Here is a 26,582-nt window from a genome sequence, read left to right on the forward strand (position 1 = left end):
ACACATACATACATACACATACACACATATACATACACATACACAGTGTTTCCGCTACATTCATTCTGCCGTGGCGGCCCGCCACACCAAAAATCATCCCCGACACGGCTGCAGCTTTTCAGTGACGTCACTCGATTCATTTACAGTCTGGTAATTTATAATGGAGGAGACGTTAGTCACACACTAATTATTAAAAGGTGAGTATAATATAGAGCAACCTTAAGTGTAATCGTAGTAGTGGTGTACGTTATGTGTAACGATTCGATTCAACCTCCAACATTACACAGTAGTTGTGAAACTGATCGCAGATGATCCGTGGTCCGTACGAACCAGACCTCAAGGTTCGGTTTGCACATAGTTTAACACATAGTTACCCCCCCCCCCCGGTGGAAATACAGCCTGCTGCCACAGCTGGAAAAAATCCTAGAGGAAACACTGTATATATTTATTATACAGGGCTCAAATTGAGGGGGATGTGGTGGGATTGCATCCCCCTGGTCGAAAAAAATTACAAAAAGCATCCCCTCTGTAAAACCACCATCCCCTTTGGATTATAAATCGTGTGTATTAAGTAAAACTTATCATGCCCATGAATTGTTAAAATTCTCTACTTATGATCATTTACGAACTAAATAACGGCGATTGGCCAATCAGAACTTGGTACTGTAACAAGCTGCGCACAATTTCGTAATTTTTCACGTAAAATGGTTCAAGCGCAACTTTTGAAGTTCTTTAAAAAGAAGACAACAGAAGGTATTATTTTTCCTTGATTGGAATTTAAAGAATTTCTCCTGACATAATGTATGTGTGACTGTGAGGGACTGAGAGATAGGAGAGCTGACATTAGGGGTGTGCGATATGACGATTTTTGATCGTGGACGATAAAAATGTCTCCACGATCTGCTTTTTAAGAAATATCGTAGTATCGCGCTACCGCGCACATTGTCAAATACAGTTCTGGCGCCGCCGTCTCTATATGCTGTACAACACGACATACAGCAGTAGAGTTACTCAGACAGGACACTGCACTTATTCGCGATCGCAAAAGTACATTATTTGCATACAAGCCTTGCTGGTTAAATGTTTAATTAGCGCGCTGGTCTGACGTGCGCTTGTTCTGAGCACATACACCTGAAGCACGCGCACTAAAACGCCTGTCTAACAGCGCCTGATTACTCAACTAAGTTATATTTTGCGCTAATACTGTCAAAACACACAAGGTTTACATACAGACTGAGTTGGTTATCTCTAAAATGAAAGTAAATAGTTAAGAGAGAAACGGATGCGTGCCTGTATATTAGATGCGTGCAGCTCTTAAAGGGACAGGACACTAAACGTGCTGTCGACTGTCATTAAAGGGATAGTTCACCCTAAAATTTAATTTCTGTCATTATTTACTCAGTGGAAAACCAAACAGTTGCTGGTCCACATTGACTTTGATAGTAGGAAAGAAAAATTCTATGGAAGTCTAAAATCAGCTCGTTATTATACCGCGGCAGCGGTCGCGGCAGTCGTCGTGTGAAGCCCTCTTAGTGTGAAGACCAAAGAGTGTAAAGACCATCGACTCTACCGTGCGACTCCACCGGGCAGGGACACCGGCAAGGGATAGTAGTAGCTTTTTATTTAATTTTTTCATTGATATGTTTATTATTGAAATGTTGTTGTTATATGCATGTGTTAATTTTATTTAATTTCTTTATTTTCTTAAATATGTGGGTAGATAGTATTTATAGAGTTGTAACTTTTTAGTTTTAGTTACTTTTTCTTATTTGTAAGTCGCTTTGGACAAAAGCGTCTGCTAAATGACAAAAGTAAAAGTAAGTAAGTAAAGTAAGTAAGTCACTGAGGACCAGCAACTGTTTGGTTTTCCACCTTCTTCAAAATAGCATTTATAAATGTTCAGCACAAGAAAGAAACTCATTCCGGTTTAAAACAACTTTTGAGTAAATGATGATATAAAAATACAACATTATGACAGAATTGACAGACAGATGACAGAATATTAATTTGTGGGGGAACTATTCATTTAACGTTAACAAAACAACAAAATGCAAAGAGAAAAATCATTCACTATTCTTGACTGAAAAACTTTAATACAGTTGCTTTAGGAATCAAGTCTATCTAGTGTTTTATTTTTATATTTGTTCATTCAATTTCATTGAATGCTCTGCTAAATACACCTATTGTACCTGGAAATAAAGCACTGTTTGTTTTATTTGTATATTATGTGTATTTGTAATGTGTATCTTTGTTCTTATTTTTTAATAAGAAAAATAAAATAATGACAAAGATTTTTTATCTTCGCCCACTTTGGCCTAAATATCTGCCATGCATCTTTGTCTTTCTAGTTTGGCTGTAATGCTCAGACAACTTGTAAAACCAAAATAGTAAAACTAACAAAGAATCGTGATAAAAATCGTGAATCGTGATATTTCTATAAAAAATCGTGATATGATATTTTTCCCATATCGCCCACCCCTAGCTGACATCCAACTTTGAGAGAAAAAAAAAAAAACATCTCGAGTCCAAAAAGCATTCACTGCCCATTAGAATACAGTTAGAATGCCCTTATAATTCCAGCGATGAAACAAAAAATACCAATGTATGAGTTTTTACGTTTTTATATTCATTGCACAAGCAATTTACTTTTCTGTATATCAGAGTTCGCGAGCACAAATGTGCTATTAGTTTTATACCACAGTGCATAGCAACACACTGTTTCATTCCATGAATGAATCAGTTTTTGAAAGAATCGAGTGAGCCAGTGATTCAACGGTCTATTCAGATGTGCTGCGTCCTAATGTGTCTACTTATACTACGCCCTTAAAGTATGTACTCTTTTGGTGAAGAAAAAGTACACACTTTTGAGTGTGTAGTAGAAGAGTAGGCAAGCTTTGGGACATACTATCACGTCACACAACTGCGTCTTTACCGGATTGCTCTGTCGCACCTGTTACACGCACCCGGTCACTGTAAACTGGCCTGTCAATCATCTTGACACAGTTAACATCCTCCACATTTCATTTCATTTAACTTCCTACCGTATTAGAGAGAAAAGTAGCAGCTCGATGATCTGCCAGTCGCGGGTCTTTCATGGGGAGAACTGCTCATATCTTCTGCATAATGATGTATTTAAAAGTTAACAACCAAATGGATGTTTATAAAAGTTAAAATTGCGGTTGCAGATGAAATATAACACGGATAACAATAATTGAATATTTTTTACCAGGTTAAATGTTTTTTTTATTAGTAACTCAAACCCCTTTTTGCAAACCTCTCTCTACCTAACCGTTGATCGCATGCATCCGCCACGTTTGTAGTTGTTCTAACGCCAAAGCGCAATGGATTTTGGGCAATTTTAGCGATTAGAGTGTGCACGGATCCACACTTCAAAAATCGCCCTGAAATAGTAAGACCATCCGGGGACTTTTGGCATACTCTTTTCAACATACTATGCTTTGGGACACACTTATTGTAATCTCATATACTATTTAGGATGGACAGTATGACCATTGGGACACAGGGACGGTCTCACCTGTTTCATTTCTATTGAATCAGCCGTTATATATATATATATATATATATATATATATATACACATACACATGTGCATCTCACATTAGAATGTCGTGGAAAAGGTCAAAAAGTGAAACTTTCATATCTTTTAGATTCATTACATGTAAAGTAAAACATTTCAAAAGTTTTTTTGTTTTAATTTTGATGATTAGAGCTTACAGCTCATGAAAAAGTAAAAAAAAAATCAGTATCTCAAAATATTAGAATATTTACATTTGAGTTACAATTAATGGCCATCCCTACAGTATAAATTCCAGGTATCTCTTGTTCTTTGGAACCACAATAATAGGGAAGTCTGCTGACTTGGAAATGATCCAGAAGATCCATAGAAGATCTTAGAATCCATAGAAGGTCCAGAACATTGACGCCTTCCACAAAGAGGGTAAGTCACAGAGGGTCATTACTGAAAGGTGTAGCTGTTTACAGAGTACTGTATCAAAGCATATTTAATGCGACTGGAAGGAAGAATTTGGGTAGGAAAAGGTGCACAAGCAACAGGGATGACCGCAAGCTTGAGAATACGGTCAAGCAAAGCTGATTCAAACATTTACATTTATTCATTTAGCTGACGCTTTTATCCAAAGCGACTTACAATTGCTATATATGTCAGAGGTCGCACGCCTCTGGAGCAACTAGGGGGTTAAGTGTCTTGCTCAGGGACACATTGGTGTCTCACATTGGATTCGAACCCGGGTCTCTCACACCAAAGGCATGTGTCTTATCCACTACCCCACCACTTTTGAGCGCTTCACAAGGAGTGGATTGAAGCAGTCAGTGCATCAAGAGTCACCAAGCTCAGACGTCTTCAGGAAAAAGGCTACCAAGCCACTTCTGAACCAGAGACAATGTCAGAAGCGTCTTACCTGTGCTGTGGAGAAAAAGAACTGGACTGTTGCTCAGTGGTCCAAAGTCCTCTTTTCAGATGAAAGTAAATTTAGTATTTCATTTGGAAATCAAGGTCCCACAGTCTGGAGGAAGAGTGGAGAGGCACAGAATCGATTTTGCTTGAAGTCCAGTGTGAAGTTTCCACAGTCAGTGATGATTTGGGCTGCCATGTCATCTGCTGGTGTTGGTCCATTGTGTTTTCTGAAGTCCACAGTCAACGCAGCCATCTACCAGGAAATTTTAGAGCACTTCATGCTTCCTGGTACCAAAAGCTGGTTCAATGACCATGGTGTTACTGTGCTTGATTGGCCAGCAAACTCCCCTGACCTGAACCCCATAGAGAATCTATGGGGTATTGTCAAGAGGAAGATGAGAGACACCAGACCCAACAATGCAGATGACCTGAAGGCCGCTATCAAAGCAACCTGGGCTTCCATACCACCTCAGCAGTGCCACAAACTGATCACCTCCATGCCACGCCGAATTGAGGCTGTAATTAAAGCAAAAGGAGCCCCTACCAAGTATTGAGTACATATACAGTAAATGAACATACTTTCCAGAAGGCCAACAATTCACTAATAATGTTTTTTTGTGTGTCTTATGAAGTATTCTAATTTGTTGAGATGAATTGGTGGGTTTTTGTTAAATGTGAGCCTAAATCATCACAATTAAAAGAACCAAAGACTTAAACTACTTCAGTCTGTGTGCATTGAATTTATTTAATACACGAGTTTCACAATTTGAGTTGAATTACTGAAATAAATGAACTTTTCCACGACATTCTAATTTGAGATGCACCTGTATGTGTGTGTGTGTGTATATATATATATATATATATATATATATATATATATATATATATATATATATATATATATATATATATATATCAGTGGGGATTTCTTTAAGACTGCAAGGGAAGCTCGGCTTCCCCTATAATGTCAAAAAAATTATGGTCAAATATGTACTATTGTGTTAACATTTTATTGACTAAAAATGCGTTAGAACACGTTCATCTCAGAGACGAGTTCGTTCAGAATCAGCTAATATAGCGGGTGACTCGAGTCGATTTCCTTCTCATATATTCCCGTAGCGTCACAGTGCATTTCTCTGTTGAAGCCCAGCGTCCATTGACTTCTATGGGGCTGCTTTGAACAGTTTTTTTCAGTGCTTCGAAACTAGACGCTCATTGGATAAATGCTGCGATTATGTCCCGCCCCCGGACTCTCAGCGTCTCTGGGAGTGAATGGAGGAGTGGGCGGGGCTGGACTCCGGGCTTCTGCGTGATGATGGGAGGGTCTGTCGAAAGACTGCATCTCCTTTTGATTGACAGTGATTGTGTCCTATAAGAAGTCGCTGATGCTGAAGCTATTCGAGCCAGTGTTGCCAATTTAACGACTTTTCAGACCACCCTAGCGACCTTTTTCCCCAAAAGCGACTAGCGACAAATCTAGCGACTTCTTTGAGAAACCTTAGCGTGTCTGTGATCGCTGGTACTGCCGCAACGACGCGAGGTCAGCGCGCGCGCACCTCTTTCTCTGTTCAGTGAGCGGCTGAGAGGAGCAGCGCGTTCAGTTCAAATAGATATTATGTTGCTTCTCTAATTTTACATGCATCTAATTTATAGCCGAAACCACAGCACAGGAATTATCTTATCTTGTGTGTAATATTTGATTTCATCAGACGACGGCTCGATTATAAATTAGGATTTTTGTGCAGACTAACTTCTTGGGAGGGAGAGCTGGTTATGTATTTTTAAACGGCTGCGTTTCAGTCACTATTTCATATTTATCCCGTTGACTGACAACATAAACAGTAAAATATATAAAGGAAAACAGTTTTATTGAGAATTTGGCTGCATTAAAATACAGTATGAGCACAGAGAGACAAACAAATGTAAAAGACAATATGACGCGATGACAATGAATATGCTAATTAGCGCATGACGTCATCTGGCTACATTTAGCGACTTTTCAAACTGGCTTTAGCTACTTTCCATCGAAATAAGTTGGCAACACTGATTCGAGCTCAGTCCCATAGTGGACTTTGCAAGTGTAGTCAAAAGACAAACTGCTGCAACTATTTCTTGATATTTGCTTGGCGAAATTGCTGGCCAATTTTCATTATACATTTCACACAATTATACACCACATTCCTTGTTTCGGTTTAACCTAATTCCCACATTTCCTCCATCGAGTTTAATGTTTTTTTACATCGTTTGTTCATTCATTCATTCATACAGTAGGCCAGGCGGTGAACAAACTGCACACGATGGCAGAACTTCCGTAAATAAATGGACAATTTGTATGATGTAGGCCGAAAATGAGCTTCCCCTCTGTGAAAGACCAGCAGCCGCCACTGATATGTATATATGTATGTCTCGGGCCGGCAGGGATTGTAGTTGCGGGGAATGAATGTACAGCGCTCTTTCCACCCTCAATACCATGACTGAGGTGCCCTTGAGCAAGGCATCGAACCCCCAACTGCTCCCCGGGCGCTGCAGCATAAATGGCTCCAGGTGTGTGTTCACGGTGTGTGTGTGTTCACTGCTGTGTGTGTGCACTTTCGATGGGTTAAATGCAGAGCATGAATTCCGAGTATGGGTCACCATACTTGGCCACCATACTTCACTTTCATTATATATGAAAATATATCATATATATATATATTTTTTTTTTTTATCGTTGTTTTAGACGTTTCGTTCTCTTCCCTGATAGCACACGTACATCTCCGAGACGTCTATTTGATGTCTGCATTTACATCTATTTAGGGTGTTTGCTCATCTGCAATACGTCTATAGGACGTTTCCTTTTAGATGTCAAATCTTTAAGATGTTTATGATTTATAATGTATGTAAAACTGACATCTGAAAGACGTCTGCCAGACGTTTGTAGACAGCAGATGCTTTCCAGATCAAGAGATCTTTAACAGACATCTTGCAGACATACGTGTGCTATCTGGGTTGTTACATTTTATCAAAAATAATCAGTAAATAAATAAACCACATAAATGTATAATTAGAACTTGCTATAGAAAGTGAACTGGAAACAAACCAGTTTACAACTTATGTATTTTAGAAGTGCACTCGAAATCTGCAAAACTTTCATTGCTTCATTGACTTTGAAATGCTGAACCAACGCCTGTTATTTCTATGACAACCAGTGTGTGACTGCAGTGTGAACAAGGGGGTCAAAATTCACGTTCCAAAGTTGGTGAATAATTTTAATTTGCTGTTGTGAACGCGCATTCACGGACTTGCGAGGCTACAAAACAAGTGGGTATACGCAAATATTGATTCTTACAAGTCATTATATGCAAACAGCCCGGGGTTAAAGCATAAGGCTTATAGTGCGTATGACCCCGACTACACCACTGATGATGATGATGATAATAAACATATGTACACTCTCAAAAAGGATGTGTTAATTAATAACACATTTTTTGTGTTATGGCTATTTTAACACATTTTGTGTAATTTTAAGTTGATCATGTGTAAAAGAGAGAGAGAGAGAGAAAGAGAGAAACAACACAGTGTGTCCAACACAACATGTGTTAACTATCATCCAATCACATTGCTGCTACGTCACTCCGCAAGCCGTTAAGCAATTTCGCGCCTCTATCTCCATCCATGGGTGACTTGGATGCAGTGCACATGTCAGGTATTTGGATTTATTATTTTTAATTATTAGAAACTGTCATATATATGTTTAATGTGAATTTTTTAGACGGTCAAATGTGCATTTAGTTAGCAGCCTCTAGTCGTGCATACGGGTATTTTCGGTAGTCACGAGAGGCGGTGTTGAACAGGGCGAAAACGGCGTCAGATAGTTAATGCTTCACACATTATTATTTCTTTACATTTTGGTACGTTTGTTCCTCGCTTTCTGGAGAGAACTTATTTTTAACGAGTTTGTTTTTCTTTGCTTGATTTGTTGCCAATTATATGACGTCCGATAAAACGCTGCGGCCATGGCAGGATTGTCGTTAATGAGTTTGACAAAGCGGTAGCAGCTAGCAGCTAACTCTTATCACTTTCACTGCTATCCGTCGCCTTTCTTTCATTAAACAACATAATGTATTGATGTCTTGTTAAATGTCTTTAAATAATACTATGATTTATTACTGTAACGTTTAACATTTGATTGACTTCGACATTCGCATGTCTTTATCTCAAAAAGGATGTGTTTAGGTTTATATCTTGAAGGTTTATCTAGCTTTTGTTAGCTGTTTTTGTAATAAATATTCATTATAACACTGTTTGTTAACTACATTTTACATTATGAATGTATGTGTAATCAGTATATGTATATAACAGATTGGTGTTTTTCTTTGCCTTTTTTACTTTGGATATAACATATGCTGAAGGGGAGGAGGACTCCACTCAGGAGTGGATGACTGTGATCAAAAGGAAGAAACCATCTACAGAAAACCTCAATACCATCAAATTGGGCATGGAGAAAACATACAGTAATCGCAGGTTATGGATTGCAAACACGTCCCCAACAGTGCAAGAGATTTTTGAACAATATCCTCGATTTGTAGACATGCCATACTTGGTAAGAACATCTTGTGTTTTGCATCTTGTGTTTTGTGTTTTTTTCTTCTAGCTAGGTATAAATAGACTTGTCAGTACAGGGACAAGGCTGCTAAATATTAACATTTAAAGTCCAAATGAATTCAAAATGTTTTTTTTTTTATACTTTGTTAGTGCACATTACTAATCTTGTGATGAAAAATTCTATGCAATTTAATTAAAATAAAGTATAAAATAAAATAAAGTCCTTTAAACATCCTTTAACCACTCCCCTCCAACCATCAGTCTGCTGCAAGCTAGAGATTGTAAGGTGCACTGAAATCAAGCTCCACCATTTATTTTACTTCAATCAGTTTAATTCAAATCATAAAACTGAAGTATAGTAGTTTTGTTTTTACTGTTATGATTGCATAAACTTAGATTTGATCATTTGTGAACATACTGAGAAAACACGGTAGTGTTGTAATTGTGTATTGTATCCTATGTTGTAGCTTGACACTGAGTTTGGAAAAATGTTTCCTGGGAAGGCTGACCTCTTTCTTCGAAAATGGGAAGGAAATATTGTTCGGAAGTTGCAAAAGATGTCCACAGTGAAAGATCCTCTGGTCATGCCAACTGATAATGAGAGTGAAGGTAGGCTACTTTGCTTGTTCTGTCAAACCGTTGTTTTTCTTTCAGTGGACACCATTAGTTTTACTAGTTCTCTGAAGGCAAAGTTGGAGATCAAAGTCTGCCATTATTTCAGCCATTTGAAAAATGCCATTATATTTTGTGGTTTTTTTTTATTATACTACAGAGTCATGTTACAGAGCTCTTCAAATTCTTACTACACTGCTGCCCCCCACTGCGTCCGGGAGGAGCAAAGGTTGGGCCAAATGCAGTACAAAGTCAGCCCTTTCTTACCTCTTGGACATTAAGCCGGTAAGCAGCTTGATTGCCCTAATATGTTTATGTTTTAGTTTGTTAGTTTTCTGTGCAAGCACTTTGTGATGTTACTTAATTACATGACTCTCTAATTTACATAAAACTATACTGTTTTCATTGTTTTCTTTTAGGGATGCACAATATTAGGTTTTTGTCAGTATTTTTTAGCTCACTTTGGCTAAGTATCTTAAGGTTATTTGTGCATTTTACTTTTTATTTTGTTATAAATAGACCAACAGCGGCCACTAAACAAAAAAAAAAAAACGCCTTACCGAATGAACATTAGTACCAAAGGGAGGCTGTTGCTGCTGTTGTCACTGCACGCTATCACACTAAACACATCATTCTGTATGTGCATTCTCAAATGAAATGCAGTGATACAAAACAGTGAAGTGATAATATTGTGCATTCCTATTTTCTTTTGAACATAAATAAGAAAATATCCCTGGCCTTCAGTTCAATGAATGCAAATGAATTAAAGAGAGAGTTCATCCAAAAAAGTTTTATTACTTAGTCATTAATTATTCACCCTCATGTCGTTCCAAACCCGTAACACCTTCATTCAACTTTGCAAACACAAATTAAGATATTTTTGATGAAATTCAAAAGCTTTCTGACCCTCCATAAACAGCAACACACCTGAAATGTTCCCAAGCACAGAAATGTAGGATATAGGTAAAAGAGTCCATGTGACATCAGGGGTTCAGTTGTGCTGATATGAAGCTATGATACATTTGTGCTCAAAGAAAACAAAAATAACAACTTTATTCAACAACTCTTCTCTTTATCATCTGCCGTGGTGTGCTGCAGTTTTGGAGAGAGTATCACGACGTATGCACAGGCTTTCCTGTCCATGTAAACAAAGCACTCGTCGTGTTTTGTTTATGAGCAGAGGACAGCAAATGCATGCCTTGTTTACATCAAGCGGAAGCAAGTGCATGCGTCATGATACTCTCTTCACAATGGCGGCATACAGGCAGCAGATGGAATGAGGAGGAAAAAGTTGTTGAATTTGTAAAATTACAGATGAATCACTGATGTCACAGACAATTTTACTGATGTCCTTTCTACGTTTCTGCATTTGGGAACATTTCAGTTTTGTGTCTGTTGCTGTTTATGAAGAGTCAGACAGTTCTCAGATTTCATCAAAAATATCTTAATTTGTGTTCCGAAGATAATAGAAGGTCTTACGGTTTTGGAACGACATGAGGGTGAGTAATTACTGACAGAATTCAAATTTTTGGGTGAACTATCCCTTTAAGAAAACCTTCAGTCACTTGAATTGTTTTAATAATAGCTTTTAAAAAATTTACTTTTATGTTTACAGGCTGGAACCAGCATCTCCAGCCTCCTGGATCATTCCCAGACAATGGTGGAAAACCATCAACCCCACATTGTCTGTTTAGGAGCCCCCAGTTCTACAGCGCAATACATCATTGTGGCCGAGAATGACAAAGTCACCATTCCACTCAACGATAACAGTCTGACGTGTGCCATTGACAAGCTGTTCAAAACGTATTGGGTTTGCAATGTACAATATCCTGTCCAACTTACATCGGTCTTTAATTTCCTTGAAAATGTATATGACATTCCTTTCTCTGGTGGGAAGAGATCCAAAGTTGTGGAGCTTATTTCGAAGCTTCAAGCACTATCCTAAATTGTACCACCATGTACATATGTCCAAGGTGTAAAAAATCAACTTCAAAAGACGTCCGGAAACTCATAATTCATCTTAGGCATGTCCATGCACTTTCTGATGGACAGGATTATACAATTGTTTGTAGTCAAAACAATTGCCAACGAACATACCATAACTTCAATTCTTATACTAAACATCTCAATAGAGAGCATGCTCAGGTTGCAAACCCATTACATTTAGAACAAGACCGTGACACCAGCACGAGTGAGGACTTTCCAGCTCCATCTTGCTCTGCTGCTGTTGATATTCCAGAAACTAATTTTGATGGCTCCAGTACTTGCAGCACCTCTGACTACCAAAGCTGTGCAGCAGCATTTGTTGCAAAAATGTACTCCTCTTCAAATTGTACTCTGACTGATGTGCAAAGAAGCATCACATGCACAAAAGAACTGCTCTGCGAAACCCTGGACTGTTTGCAAGAGAAAACCACATCTCTGCTTAATCGTTACTCTATACCCAGTGATGAATTGCAGACTTTGATGGATGAATTTGAAAGAGGACGACATATGTTTGAGGAAGTTGATACCCCCTACAAAATGACCAAATATTTTGCAGCAAACCACTCTTTCATCAAGCCAACAGAAATCTTCCTTGGAAACAGAGGTGATACTGCAAGAAAGCAAGGTACATTAACTCAAGTGTTAATAGCAGATACATGTCAGTACATATCTATTATTGATACTCTGAAGTTTCTTTTTGACAATGAACAAATGCAAAAGCTCTTTGTGGATTCAACCGAAAGTGACGACAAATTGCGTGATTACTGTGATGGCTCACATTTTAGAAATCACAAATTGTACAGCAGATATCCTCAAGCTTTGGCTATGAACTTGACACATGTAGCACTGTTCTCGTTTCTCACTCTGTTAATGCGTTCGGTCAGACTTTTCAAACTGGTTGTGTAATTGCTTTAAACCGTGACTTAAAAGAAGAGCGTCTCTTTGGTGAAGTTTTACACATAGTTCCACAATGTGAAAAAGAAAGGGTTGTAGTTTTTCTTAGAGTTCTATCTCAACTGTATTTTCACCCACACTTGTATGCATATGCTGTCCAAAGAACAAATGAATATAAAGTCATTAATTTAAGCAATGCTGCTGATGTAAAACCACTTCACATGATTTCTAAGAAAGAAAACCTTTTTGTAAATCCAAGATATAAAATTGTTTAAAAATCTTTATGAAATTCAAATGACATGTGAATATTGCCTTTGTGAAAATTCAGAAGTGAAGTTTTAATAAATATGTATATATTTGAAAGAAAAAAGTTGTTTTTTGTATTGCATTCATTGTAACTGATAAAAAAATAGCACATCTATGACACAAATTGTGTTATCAATGACACATTAGTGTGTTAAATATTTTAACACACTGAATGTGTAAAGAAGAATAACACACTGGTTGAGTTAAAAGTAACACAAAATGTGTTGTCCTTAACTAGACACACGGGTGTGTTAAGATATAACACAGGTTGTGTTGTTTTTAACACATCTGTTTTAAGAGTGTAGAATATCACTATGTTGGCTTTCTCTAACCAACATAATAATTGTGGCTGAATAGCAAATACACATATTACCACATTACTTCTTTTCTCCTTCAGCGGTGCTTCATACAGCACGTGACTGCATGCATGCACATATATGTACTGAATCTTGAAATACGTCTTCACATACCTTCATATAAATAAAATATATGCCATTACTTGTGATTGCCGTGTTTATTTAAGAAAGATTTACCTCAATTATGCTGTCTGTTCCTCTTCTTTTCTCTTCGAAATCTGGGTTGCCAGACTTTCACAACAAAACCCGCCCAATTGCTACCAAATCTAGCCCAATCGCGTTTCGAGGGGATCCCCGTTAAAAATCGAGTTCCGGGATGTAAAATACACGTTTTTTGTCGGGGTTCCCCTGGTAAATTCGCATTCCAGGGGCTAAATATGACGTTATTGCGGTCGCTTCGACCCGCGGACATAAATAACAACCCGAGGCAACAGTGTTAAAGTAGTCTAATGCGCGGACTTGGCAACACTTGAATGTAATGGCCCGTTCTGTTCTTCTTCTTTTTCTTCATCTTCATCTTCTTCTTCTTTGTTTTATAGGCGGTCGGCATCCAACGATAAGGTGCATTACCGCCACCTACAATACTGGAGTGTGGGCCTAATGAACTACCTCCCAGATGATAATAATAATAATAATAACCTAAATTAAATGGCCAAATTAAGCCCGTTCTTCTTAGGTAATTTATTAAACTTTCATTATTATGACCAATAGGCTAAGTATGCCTTTAATGCTAACTTCCATAGAACTTTGTTTCCTAATTTCTTTCTTTAATATTTCTCTTTCTGTGATGTATTTTTGGCAGTGAGATATGTGATCCACTGAGTCTTCATCCTGACAATGATCACACAAACCAGTTGGATGTTTCCCTATTAGATGTAGCCTAATGTTTTATTTAATCCTGTGTGTCCCATTCTCAATCGTAATTATACCTTCTATTTTATTATTTCCTTTAAGCTAAGCAGAGGGCAGATTAAAATAATAGTTTACGCGGTTAAAGAGGGGTTTGAATAAGTTTCAAGTTTTGCACTTTATTGTACCTTGTATTACATTTAATATATTATTTGTTATTACTGTAGAGGTTAAAAGTTTTTCTCTTGTTTTCTTATTGTTCTTATGTCAGTTAAACTCTCTTGTTTTTCTCTTAACGTAGGCCTATGGGGAATTTGTGACTTATCTAAACGCAAGGCTTTATTTTTATTTTGTATGTCACAGAAAAGAGACATACAAATAAATATATATATATATTTATTTTAAGTGAAATATGCTTGTTTAAATCCTTGTGGTACGTTTCTATAATAAAAGACAACGCAGCCATAATTACAATATATCCCGGGTCAAACTTTGCCAGCGTAGCCATCAAGTAACGTTAACAATATGGATCTGTGATGGTATGATAACAGATATCAGATTGTTGTTTATTTGATTTGTAATACTGAACCATATTAGTTATACACTTAATCGTAGTGTAAACGTGTATTTCTGTGGGAAAGAACTTGGCAGCCACTTCTGAGATAAATTAACTTTGTTCCCTCCGTTCAAATTTTCCAACCTTGCCATTAGTTAACGACATTTTCTTAATGATTTTGTGATTTTAAAATTTTATTGAAACGACAACGTATTTCTTTTTTCACCAGTGAGGTGTACATATTCGATGGTCACCTAATCGTTTTTCTTTGAGAGAAAGAATATGGCAGCTACTGCTTAATGTTAGACCATGTGAGGTAGTTTTTCCCGGGCGAACTTTGTAAGTGTCGTCATTAATTAACAATATTTTGAGGATAATCTTCACAATCATACCTTGAGAAATCGACTTTTTTCACAATTAGACATTTTGACAGCGAATTCTAGGTTAATTGTGTGTTATGAGAACATTGCAAGTTTTGCTTCTTTAGCTGATCCTAATTAGGCTTAGTGATGTTTCATAGATGGTGAAATTACAGACCATCTTCACACTGGTCACCAGTAATTAGCTACAAAGTGGTTTACTTATTTAACAGCTGTATCTATCTGATGTACCTTCCAGGATAATTGTCACTTTTTAGAGCCAGAGACGTTTATTTGCACATTTAGGTTTATTTTGGATAACATTGTAAGATTACCATCTTAATTATAGTGTAATTTTCTTTGTTTTTGCACTGACTTTGTTCAATTTAATATTATCAACTTTTCTGTTATAGGTGAGATGAGACAAGGACATGTGGAAATGTAAGTATTGCATTTTTGACTCTGCAAAAAGAGGGGTACTTCTCAAACATTATCGTTTAAAACATGGTGCTCATACAAAAACTGTACCCTTTCCATGCCTACACAATGACTGTCTTTGTACGTTCAACTCCATTAGTAGTTTAAAAGTTCATCTGGCAAAAATTCATACAATTTTGGAGTTTTCCTTGGTGTGGTCACATTTCAGTCAATAGTAATTACTATGTTTTACTTGTTAGATGTCTTCTCAAGAGAAAACTCTCCTAAGAGTTATACTGACAGAAGGGGACATAAGGAAGGTCTCACTGGCCAAGAAGCCTGATTCAGTTGATGCCTTGGTTGTTGCTTTAAAAGAGAGTTTGGGGCATAATTACAACTTTTCGCTTCAGTATGAAGATCAGGACTTTGGGAATGCACTTTGCAACCTAACAGACGTATCAGAGCTTCAAGATAGAGCTACACTGAAAATCATTCCTGTAATTGAACTAGTACCACTGAATCGAGAGGAAGTACTGGATGACTCTGCAAGCACAGCCGACACAGAGATACTTTCTAACTCATCACAGGAAAGGAAAACGCAATGGCCAAAAGAATTTGAGATCCCTTCCTTCACAGTTGATGTTGAATACCGCCTGCGACAGGGCAACTTGGCCTACCTCAAGGACAGCACATACCTCAAACTGACCAAAGAACTTAAGCATGACATCCTGGAAAAACTGGCCGAAACCATGTTCAGCTTCAAAGCCTATCCAACAAATGATGACTATGCACAGGTTGCTGCTGCTCTGGTAAATAAGCATCCATGTCTTCTGGAAAGTGGTTCATCTACCGGCAGGGGGGGGTGGAAGAACAGTCTAAAATTCAAAATGGGGAATTTTAGATCCAAGATGAGAAACTTGGGATACCATGATGTAACCATTAATGGAGGAAGGAGAGGCACAAACAACCCTGAAGGAATGCCATCAAGAAAACGCATAAAGAAGCCAAAGAAATGTGAAATCAACTTTCTTCCAAACTTTCCAGAAGGACATAATGATGACAGCCTTGAATCAGTTCGTAAAGAAATTCAAGATGAAATGAAGACGAGAACACCCAGTTCATCCCTTCTGGCACAACAGATGGACCTGACTTTTGCACTTAGGCGTAAAGAGATAGTTGAGTCTGCACCTGCAATCAGTGATGTGCTTGAACGTTGGCCTGCCCTCTTCCGTGAGCCTCAGGTAAGTCGTCTTTCTGTTTTCAATGCATTAAAAGGACTGTTCACCTAAACAATTTTCTCATTTAGTCACCCTTATGCAATGTAAAGTTGGCATGGAGTACTTTTGCAAAACACATTTAAAGAAAAAACAAACAAAAAACACTTTCTTAGCCTCTTCATTATTTCGTAATTATTTCTTAGCCATGTAAAGCATTTCTGTGTGAAATCTAATGTGATTATGTGACCTGGCCTTGTCTCCCCGCAGGTTTGCATGGAGTTCAACAGAATTACGGGCAAAAATCTAAAGCAGGAATTCTACGAAAACCTGGACAGACACAGTTCACGGTTCATGGAGCTTTTTAAAAACAGAAGGGGGACTCCTGGTCAGCGCTTGTTGAACTTTTTACAGCAAATAAAGGTCAGCAATTTGTCTTATTTAACATAACTTAAAGGTACTGTGTAGTTCATCCAAAAATGGAAGTTTTGTCGTCATTTACTCACCCGCAGTTGTTCCAAACCTGTATACATTTCTTTGTTCTGCTGGATACAAAGGAAGATATTTTAAAGGAATGTTTGTAACTGAACAATTTTGGGGCAGCATTGTCTTCCTTAGTATTTCTTTTTAGTATGTACATGTCAGTGGTGCCCCAAATCTGTTTAGTTTGGAACAAATTTAGGGTGAGTAAACAATCACAGAATTTTCTTTTTTGGGTGAACTATCCCTTTAAATTTTGTCAACATGTAATGTATTTCTTATTTTCATATCAGTAATCTGTTATGTATAATAGATAATGTAATATTTAATTTAAATCATATATTCTCATTACAATGCCTAAAATAGATTGATAGTTTTTCTGGCATTAATAGAATTTCATGTTTTCCTCTAAAGTCAGCACAGCCAACTGAGGTCCGAACCCTTGTTTTTCGAGGACTGCCTATCATGCTTGGAGATGATGGCTCTTCTTTCTTCAAGTCATGTTTAGTAAGTACATATGTTCTTAAAAGGGATAGTTCACCCACAAATGATTACACCATGGTTTACTGACCCTCAAGCCACCCAATCAGAGTTATAATAAAATATATCCTGGCTGTTCCAAGCTTTATAATGGGAGTGAATGGGGGATGAGATTTTGAAGCTCAAAAAATTCCGTCCATCCATCATAAAACTGCTCCACATGGCTTCAGGGGGTTAATAAATGCGTTGTGAAATGAATCAATATGTTTGTGTAAGAAAATATCCATATTTAAAACTTTATAAAGTGAAACTGTAACAGTAACACCTCTCGTAGTTCAAAACACTTAAGGTACATCATACATCACATTACTTGCACTTTTATTGTAAATTGAATATGGTCCACCGGAAGCTGGATATTTTACTTTATTGAAAGGCCTGAGTGTGAGTATATTTTAATTTTGGGTGAAGTATTCCTTTAATATACAAATGTGGCCAACTTTTTTTTATTAAATGTCATTTATAATGCATACTTTAAAAAGTGTATACCAAATTCTTTGCAGGAAGCATCTACATTTGCATAAATTCAAGTGTATACATGTCAGTATAATGTTGGATTAGGGTTAGTGATTTGAAACTTGGTGCACATTCTGATAAACATGCATTGACGATAAACCTTTGATTCCTGATCACAATACTATGTTTATACCTATTTTTTCACTAGGTGACTGATAATCGCAACACTATCCTTGATGTGCCAGTGGGGATCTTATTCGAGGACACTGATCTTCAGCCCCCCAACTCCTTGCATTTGACTTCTTCGATTGGAATAATTCTTGAAGGCCAAGTGGTGATGGACAAAATGCAGGACCTCCCACAGGCAATCTGTCTTCTCTTTGGTCTGATTTACGCTCTAGACCTGAATTACCCAAAATCACTCGCCAACACGTTTGATTTCATCCAGCGTGTACTAATGTCAATGGGACAGAATGCTCTCAAGCCTAAAGTGCAGTCTCTGGCAAACCAGCTATTTGCTTAAGAAACGTCACTGATACTTTAACACCACTCTTTTTTTGGGGTTTTAAACAAAGTTATCCATTAATCTAATTATCCAGTTATCTCCATTATCCATTTATGAAGAATAAAAAGTATGTTTAAATTGTTAAATGCAGAGTTCTACAACTGATGTGCAGTAGTTACTTTGGGTTACTCGTTACAGTAGTTACTTGTTACCATTGTTACACCTCTGTAGTGTGGTTGTGACCCAGTGATATTTTCATTACAGTATAGTTTGGACTGTGATATTGTGACATTTGGGCCAAAGGCACTGAACATGTTCAGTATGTTTTATTTTAGTTTGCAGTCTTTGCACAAAGCTTAAACATTGAAATGTAGTAAGAAAGTAGTTATTATACTTAGCATACATGTTTAGTACATTAACAATTGTGAGGCGTAAAAAGTGTAATTAAGTGCACAGAGTTGTACAATTGATGTAAGTGCACTTATGTTGGACATTTTTACTGTTGTTACCACCTTTACAGTGTGGTTGTGACCCAGTAAATTTCAATTACAGTATAGTTTGTATTGTAATACTGTGAAATTTTGGTGAAAGACACTGAGTATGTTTTTAGTTCGCCATGTTTGGACAAAGCTGAAACAGTCAAATGTAATAGCTATGTTTACATTAACATAATTGTGATACTTGAGTGAAGTATATATGTGCAGAGTTGTACAATTGATGTACTGCACTAGTTAATTTTGTTACAACCTTTACAGTGTAGCTATGACCCATTTCCATTACAGTATAGTGTTTACTGTACTTTAATATTGTGACATTTTGTCAATAAAAAGTCAAAGATTAAATATGCTGTTCATTGTTTTATTTCAGTTCGGTGTGCACAGAGCTTGCAGTAAAAAATAAGAACATCATTCAACAGTTTGTTACATTTCCATGTTGAGTTAACTTAAATATATGTACACTTAAAATTAATACCAAGTTTAGTCTACAAAACCGCCAAGTTAAATAAACTTTAATATGCAAGTTTTGGGAGACTCCATTACTCAATTGAATTGAGGCAACGAGTTTACTCAATTTAGTTCAGTAAACTTATTAGGGTTTTCAGTGTGGATACGGACTGGATCTGGTGATTGCAGTGACCATCTGGGCTGGATACGGACCAGATTGGGTGGCTACAGTGACTGGGGACATGTGCCCGGGACTCATCCAGGTGTCTGACCTCCGCCGACAATCAGGGCCACGTACATTATCTCCCGGTGCCGATCCACCATCTGATCCGGACACGGACTGAAAAACAAAATAGAAACAGACAAATATTAGCGTAGACGCCATTCTTCTTATGATGTAACGAGTACATAATGTGTGATGGGGAGTGTTCCCGATTCCGGTTGATCTAATTAATGCAGCCTAACAATCCTTTAACGGATTTGAATAATAGAAGTGTATTAGTGTGTTATGTGTAAGCCAGGTTAAAGAAATGTGTCTTTAATCTAGATTTAAACTGACAGAGTGTGTCTGCCTCCCGAACAGTATTAGGTAGATTGTTCCAGAGTTTGGGTGCTAAATAGGAAAAGGATATGCCGCCTGCAGTCGATTTTGATATTCTAGGTATTATCAAATGTCCAGAGTTTTGAGAACGCAGCAGACGTGGAGGACTATAATCTGATAAGAGCTCGCTCAAGTACTGAGGAGCTAAGCCATTCAGGGCTTTATAAGTAATTAACAAGATTTTAAAATCTATATGATGTTTGATAGGGAGCCAATGCAGAACTGGGCTAATACAGTCGTACTTCCTGGTTCTAGTAAGGACTCTAGCTGCTGCATTTTGGACCAACTGTAATTTGTTGATCAAGCATGCAGAACAACCACCCAATAAAGCATTACAATAGTCTAACCTTGAGGTCATAAACGCATGAATTAGTATTTCTGCATTTGACGTTGAGAGCATAGGTCGCAATTTAGATATGTTTTTGAGATGGAAAAACGCAGTTTTACAGATGCTAGAAACATGGCTTTCAAATGAAAAATTGCTATCAAACAATACACCTAGGTTCCTAACTGATGAAGAAGAAGAATTGACAGAGTAGCCGTCAAGTGTTAGATAATGTTCTAGGTTATTACATGTGGGGTTTTTAGGTCTGATAATTAACACCTCTGTTTTTTCAGAATTTAGCAGTAAGAAGTTAATCGTCATCCAGTTTTTTATATCGACTATGCATTCGTTAGTTTCTCAATTTGGTGTGTTTCACTGGGCCGCGAAGAGTATCATCAGCATAACAGTGAAAGCTAACACCATGTCGTTAATATCTCCCAAGGGTAACATGTAAAGCGTGAAAAGTAACGGCCCTAGTACTGAGCCTTGAGGTACTCCGTACTGCACTTGTGATCGATATGATACCTCTTCATTTACAGCCACGAACTGATGGCGTTCAGATAAGTAAGTTTTGAACCATGCTAATGCACTTCCACTAATGCCAACAAAGTGTTCTAGTCTATTTAAAAGAATGTTGTGGTCGATAGTGTCGAACGCAGCACTAAGATCGTTTGGTCATTTGTAACTCTAATGAGAGCAGTCTCAGTACTATGATACGGTCTAAATTTTGACTGGAATTCCTCACAAAAACTATTTTTCTCTAAGAAGGAATATAATTGTGAGGATACTACCTTTTCTAGTATCTTTGACAGAAAAGGGAGATTTGAGCTCGGTCTGTAATTAACTAGATCTTTGGGGTCAAGTTGTGTTTTTTTAATGAGAGGCTTAGTAACAGCCAATTTGAAGGTTTTAGGGACATATCCTAATGACAATGATGAATTAATAATAGCCAAAAGAGGATCTATGACTTCTGGAAGCAGCTCTTTTAGTAGTTTAGATAGAATAGGGTCTAACATGTTGTTGGTTTAGATGATTTAACAAATCTATACAATTCTTTCTCTCCTATAGTAGAGAATGGGCGGAATTGTTCCTCAGGGGATCTATAGTGCACAATCTGATGCGATATTGTAGCTGACGGCTGCATGGTTACAATTTTATCTCTGATAGAATCGATCTTGGAAGTAAAGTAGTTCATAAATTCATTACTGCTGTGCTTTTGGGAAATGCCAACACCTGTTGATGCTTTATTTTTCGTTAATTTAGTGACTGTAATGAATAAATAAAAAAAGGGTTATGTTTGTTTTCTTCTAGAAGAGATGAAAAGTAATCAGATCTAGCAGTTTTTAATGCTTTTCTGTAGGATAGGGTATTTTCCCGCCAGGCTATACGAAATACCTCTAGTTTTGTTGTCCTCCATCTGCGCTCCATTTTCCGGGCTGCTCTCTTTAAGGTGCGAGTGTGTTCATTATACCACTGAGTTGGACTGTTTTCTTTGATCTTCCTTAAGAGTAAAGGAGCAACTGTATCTAAAGTGCTAGAAGAGAGAGAGTCCATAGTTTCTGTTACATCATGAAGTTTTTCTGTGCTGTTGGATATGCTGAGGAATTGAGATAAATCATGAAGATTACTTACAAAGCAGTCTTTTGTGGTAGAGGTTACCATACTTGTAACAAGGAGTAGAATTTACAGTTTTAGCTATATGGAGTTTACACAAGACTATATAATAATCTGAGATATCATCGCTTTGCTGCAGAATTTCAACACCACTAACATCAATTCCATGTGACAGTATTAAATCTAGAGTATGATTTCGACAATGAGTAGGTCCGGAAACGTGTTGTCTAACCCCAATAGAGTTCAGAATGTCTATGAATGCTGATCCTAATGCATCTTTTTCATTATCAACATGGATATTAAAATCGCCAACAATTAAGACTTTATCTGCAGCCAGTACTAACTCAGATAGAAAATCAGCAAATTCTTTAATAAAGTCTGTGTGGTGCCCTGGTGGCCTGTATACAGTAGCCAGTACAAACATCACAGGGGATTCATCACTAACACGTGTTTCTCTAGATAATGTTATCAAGTCAAGTCAAGTCAAGTCTGCTTTATTGTCAATTCTTCCACATGTACGGCACCATACATACAGAGAATTTAAATTGCGTTACTCTCAGACCCTTGGTGCATACAGTTAACATTTAAGACACTGACAGTAGACATTCAAATACAGATAAATACAGTTTAAACATATGTACATACAACCATACAGATATACAAATGAGGACATTGAAGAAAAATAAGAAAGAGATAGATAAAGTGGCATAAGGCACATGGCAGATAGAGTGCAAACCAATTAAATAAAACAAAACTGTGCAGATATATGCGTATATGTATAGAGTGTATATATATAGTGCAAGAGGAGCTTATCAGTCTGAGGACATTGTAGAAATATAAAAAAAAGAGATAAATAAAGTGGCATAAGGCACATGGCAGAATAGATACTGTGCAGATATATGTGTAGTGCAAGAAGAGCTTATCAGTCTGTTGAAGTGACAAGAGAACAGTCTTTTTATCAGACTATCCGAAGAGGTAGTTTGCAGTCAATGCTGGATGAGGTATCAGTCCAATGCTGCACAAGTGACAGGTGCTGGTCACAGTTTTTAAGTGGGTGGGGGGGGGGGTGGAAGGGTCCTGGGGATGTGGGGGGGGGGGTGGAAGGGTCCTGGGGATGTGGGGAGGTGGGGGGGGGGGGGTCGTAGTATCAGTGTTCAGTGTTGCATGGGGTAAAAGAGTGGAGTGGGGGCAAGGACGGGAGGGAGTTCAGCTTCCGGACAGCCTGATGTATGAAGCTGTCCTTCAGTCTGCTGGTCCTCGCCTGGAGACGCCGCAGCCTCCTCCCTGATGGCAGCAGACTGAAGAAGCTGTGTGTCGGATGGGTGAGATCACCTGCAATGCGGAGGGCTTTGCGGGTGAGACGGGTGCTGTAAATGTCCTGGAGGGAGGGGAGAGAGACACCAACGATCTTCTCAGCTGCTCTCACTATGCGTTGAAGTGACTTGCGGCAGGATGCGTTGCAAGCGCCATACCACACAGTGATGCAGCTAGTCAGGATGCTCTCGATGGTGCCTCTGTAGAAGGTGCACATGATGGGGGCCGGGGCTCTGGCTCTTCTAAGTTTGCGGAAGAAGTAGAGACACTGCTGTGCTTTCTTGGCCAGTGCTACAGTGTTGTTAGTCCAGGAGAGGTCCTCTGTGATGTGCACACCCAGGAACTTGCTGCTCACTCTCTCCACAGTCGCACCGTTGATGGTCAGAGGGGCATGCTGAATGTGTACTCTCCTGAAGTCAACAACAATCAATTGTCACTGCACCACCCGGCCAGGCGGCTCACCTCGCTCCTGTAGTTTGTCTCATCTCTGTTGCTAATGAGACCCACCACAGTCGTGCCATCCGCAAACTTAATGAAAAGGTTGGAGTTGTGTGACGGTGTGCAGTCGTGGGTCAGCAGAGTGAAGAGGAGGGGGCTCAGCACACATCCTTGGGGGGCCCCAGTGTTCAGTGTGATGGTGCTGGATGTGTTAATGCCGACCCGTACTGCCTGAGGCCTCCCGGTCAGGAAGTCCAACAGCCAGTTGCACAGGGAGGTGTTGAGCCCCAGCTGGACCAGTTGATGAGTGAGCTGTTGAGGGATGATGGTGTTGAATGCTGAACTGAAGTCTATGAACAGCATCCTGACATATGAGTCTTTTTTTTCCAGATGTGTGAGGGCTGGGTGGAGGGCAGTGGCGATGGCATCATCGGTCGAGCGTTTGGACCTATATGCAAACTGGAAGGGGTCCAGGGAGGGGGGGGGGACAGACTTGATGTGGTGCATGACTAGCCGTTCAAAGCACTTCATGAGAATAGGAGTGAGTGCTATTGGACGGTAGTCATTGAAGCAGGATGGAGATGACTTCTTCGGGATTGGAATGATGGTGGTAGCTTTGAAGCATGTGGGGACAACGGCCTGATTGTTGAAAATGTCTGTAAAGACATCAGTGAGTTCCATTGCACAGTCTCTCAGTCCACGCCCAGGAATGTTGTCAGGACCCGGAGCTTTGCGTGCATTGATCCTGCTGAGGGATCTCCTCACACTGTCCGGGGACAACATCATCACCTGGTCGCCGGGAGGATTTGTAGTCTTCTGTGCAGTGGTGCTGTTTTGTGCCTCAAAGCAAGCAAAGAAGGCATTCAGCTCGTTCAGCAGGGGGATGGTGCTGTCACAGGTCTGTGGTGGGGGCTTGTAGTCCGTAATGGTCTGTATCCCCTGCCACAGGCTCAGAGTGTCTCTGCTGTCACTGAAACGATGGGCTGTCCTCCTGGAGTACTGTCTCTTGGCCTCTCTGATGCCGTGGGAAATTTTTTTATATGCAGCGCCATAACTTAAAACGAGTTATACTTAAAGCCTGCCCTCTGAGAAATACTGGGAATATTGCTATAAATTGTAGCAACACCTCCCCCTTTACCTTTTGGATGTGGCTCATTTTTATAGCAGTAATCTTGGGGGAGAGACTCATTTAAACTCTGATGGTTTACGGGGTCTTTTTGACCCCAAATGACTTTTGCTCAATTTTTAAAAAATGTTCCCTTTGTCCAAATGGTATGAAACCTTCTACGGCTCTCAACACTTTCTAGATCTACAAAAAAAAAAAAAATTGGAATGATATCTGTTTTTATGTTAGCGAGACAAAATTTGTGACACTCGTGGCTTTTGGGGTCTCTGGAGACCCCGCAATCAAAATAGACAAAATTCATCATCAAAATCAGAAACAACGCAGAACACATCGACAGAAATGGCACAAATAAAGTGGCACACTTCCACCAATGCAAAAAACATCCACAATGCTAAATTATATTGCTCACAACACACACACACACACACACACACACACACATATAGAGGAACACATTTTTGAGACTATAAAAACTGTTCTCTTATCATTTGTAAAATAAAATCATCCAAAATGCAGTACCACCACAAAAATAAATTGGTGACACTGACACATTGAAAATGTGCACACTCACACACAAACACACACACACACACACACACACACACACACACATTTGTAAGGCTATAATTTGTCAAATAAAATCATCCAAAATGCAGAACCAACACAAATATAAAGTGGTGACACTGACACCGACAATGTGTACTCACACACTCTCTCTCACACACACACACACACACACACACTTATTGTTCCTCGTTGTTTGATTTCTTTTACTAAATTTTATCTTTTTACTGCTTTATTTGCTCACTTGTTATTGCTGTTCAGTTCATGTGTTCATATGTAATATAACTGTTCATTTTTGTTCTGTTACAGTTAGTAACTGAAATATTGATTAAAATTGTAGAATTATATTAAAAATAGATAATTGAAATAAATGATAAAATCTTAAGACTCCAACATTTCTCTTTGTAACATTTTGTTCAGGTTTGATTCTAATCATAATGTAACATTATTGAAAAACTGGGGGTTTTTCAGTACAAAAAATACTAAACTTTGACAAAAACTATTTTATTTTTGTTATAATTGTGATTTTATAATATTTAGATATGAATCCAACTGAATCCAACTTGTGAAAAGATATCTTTCAGGTCTCTCAAATAGCAAATAGCATATAGTGGAGCTCTATGGCCATCTAGTGGTTAAAGTGATATTTTTTTATTTTAAAACTGCAAAATGCAAATTAATGGGTATAAATGTTACATTAAATCATTTAAAATGATCCATGTTATCCCCATGAATGAAAATTAGAAATCTGGGCCTTTTATAAAGTGAATTTTACATGAAATGCTGTTTTTTTGTAAATTTGTAATTTAAATAAATATTTATTTATTTATAGAAATTTAAAAGATATCATAAATCCTCCGAAAACTGCACAAATGTTGAGTAAAAACATTAACAAACAGAGTAAAATTACATTTGTAAAAAAAAAAAAAACTATTATCTTGTTACAAAATTAAATGTTATTGTCTGGGGTCTCTGGAGACCCCCCAAAAAACTATAGGGTACAGAGATTTAAACCATCAGAGGGTTAAAGTAATGTATTTATCTGGGTTTAGCCATGTTTCTGTCAAACAGAGCAAATCTAGATTATTATCATTGATCAAATCATTTACA

At 38.1% G+C, this 26,582-nt stretch overlaps 3 protein-coding genes across 5 annotated transcripts in view; 2 read left to right on the forward strand and 1 right to left on the reverse strand.

The window, feature by feature from the left end:
• Nucleotides 1-13,725, reverse strand: part of LOC306873922 (PC4 and SFRS1-interacting protein-like) — a 112,722-nt gene extending 98,997 nt beyond the window's left edge. The window contains exon 1 of the mRNA XM_079423487.1: nucleotides 13,351-13,725. The gene's annotated coding sequence lies outside the window, so the exon portion shown is untranslated. The remainder of the gene's footprint in view (nucleotides 1-13,350) is intronic.
• Nucleotides 8,092-13,124, forward strand: LOC306873928 (uncharacterized protein). 2 transcript variants are annotated; one of them, XM_079423506.1, is made up of 5 exons: nucleotides 8,092-8,120; nucleotides 8,827-9,017; nucleotides 9,487-9,628; nucleotides 9,792-9,916; nucleotides 11,247-12,871. In XM_079423506.1, exons 1-5 carry the CDS (start codon nucleotides 8,114-8,116, stop codon nucleotides 11,574-11,576), a joined length of 795 nt encoding a protein of 264 aa, XP_079279632.1. In that variant the 5' UTR covers nucleotides 8,092-8,113; the 3' UTR covers nucleotides 11,577-12,871. The 2 variants fall into 2 exon arrangements, with proteins under 2 accessions (XP_079279632.1, XP_079279633.1); XM_079423507.1 differs by lacking the exon at nucleotides 8,092-8,120 and adding an exon at nucleotides 8,244-8,325 and having other exon boundaries at nucleotides 11,247-13,124.
• Nucleotides 13,726-15,267: 1,542 nt separating the features above from the next.
• On the forward strand, nucleotides 15,268-19,393 carry LOC306873664 (uncharacterized protein). 2 transcript variants are annotated; one of them, XM_079423110.1, is made up of 5 exons: nucleotides 15,268-15,378; nucleotides 16,458-16,595; nucleotides 16,839-16,991; nucleotides 17,463-17,555; nucleotides 18,250-19,393. In XM_079423110.1, the coding sequence occupies exons 2-5, from the start codon at nucleotides 16,494-16,496 to the stop codon at nucleotides 18,562-18,564; spliced, it is 663 nt and encodes a 220-aa protein (XP_079279236.1). In that variant the 5' UTR covers nucleotides 15,268-15,378; nucleotides 16,458-16,493; the 3' UTR covers nucleotides 18,565-19,393. The 2 variants fall into 2 exon arrangements, with proteins under 2 accessions (XP_079279236.1, XP_079279235.1); XM_079423109.1 differs by lacking the exon at nucleotides 15,268-15,378 and having other exon boundaries at nucleotides 16,226-16,595.
• The last annotated feature ends 7,189 nt before the right edge of the window (nucleotides 19,394-26,582 follow it).

Source organism: Barbus barbus (assembly GCF_936440315.1).
Source record: "Barbus barbus genome assembly, chromosome: 8".
Lineage (NCBI taxonomy): Eukaryota > Metazoa > Chordata > Actinopteri > Cypriniformes > Cyprinidae > Barbus > Barbus barbus.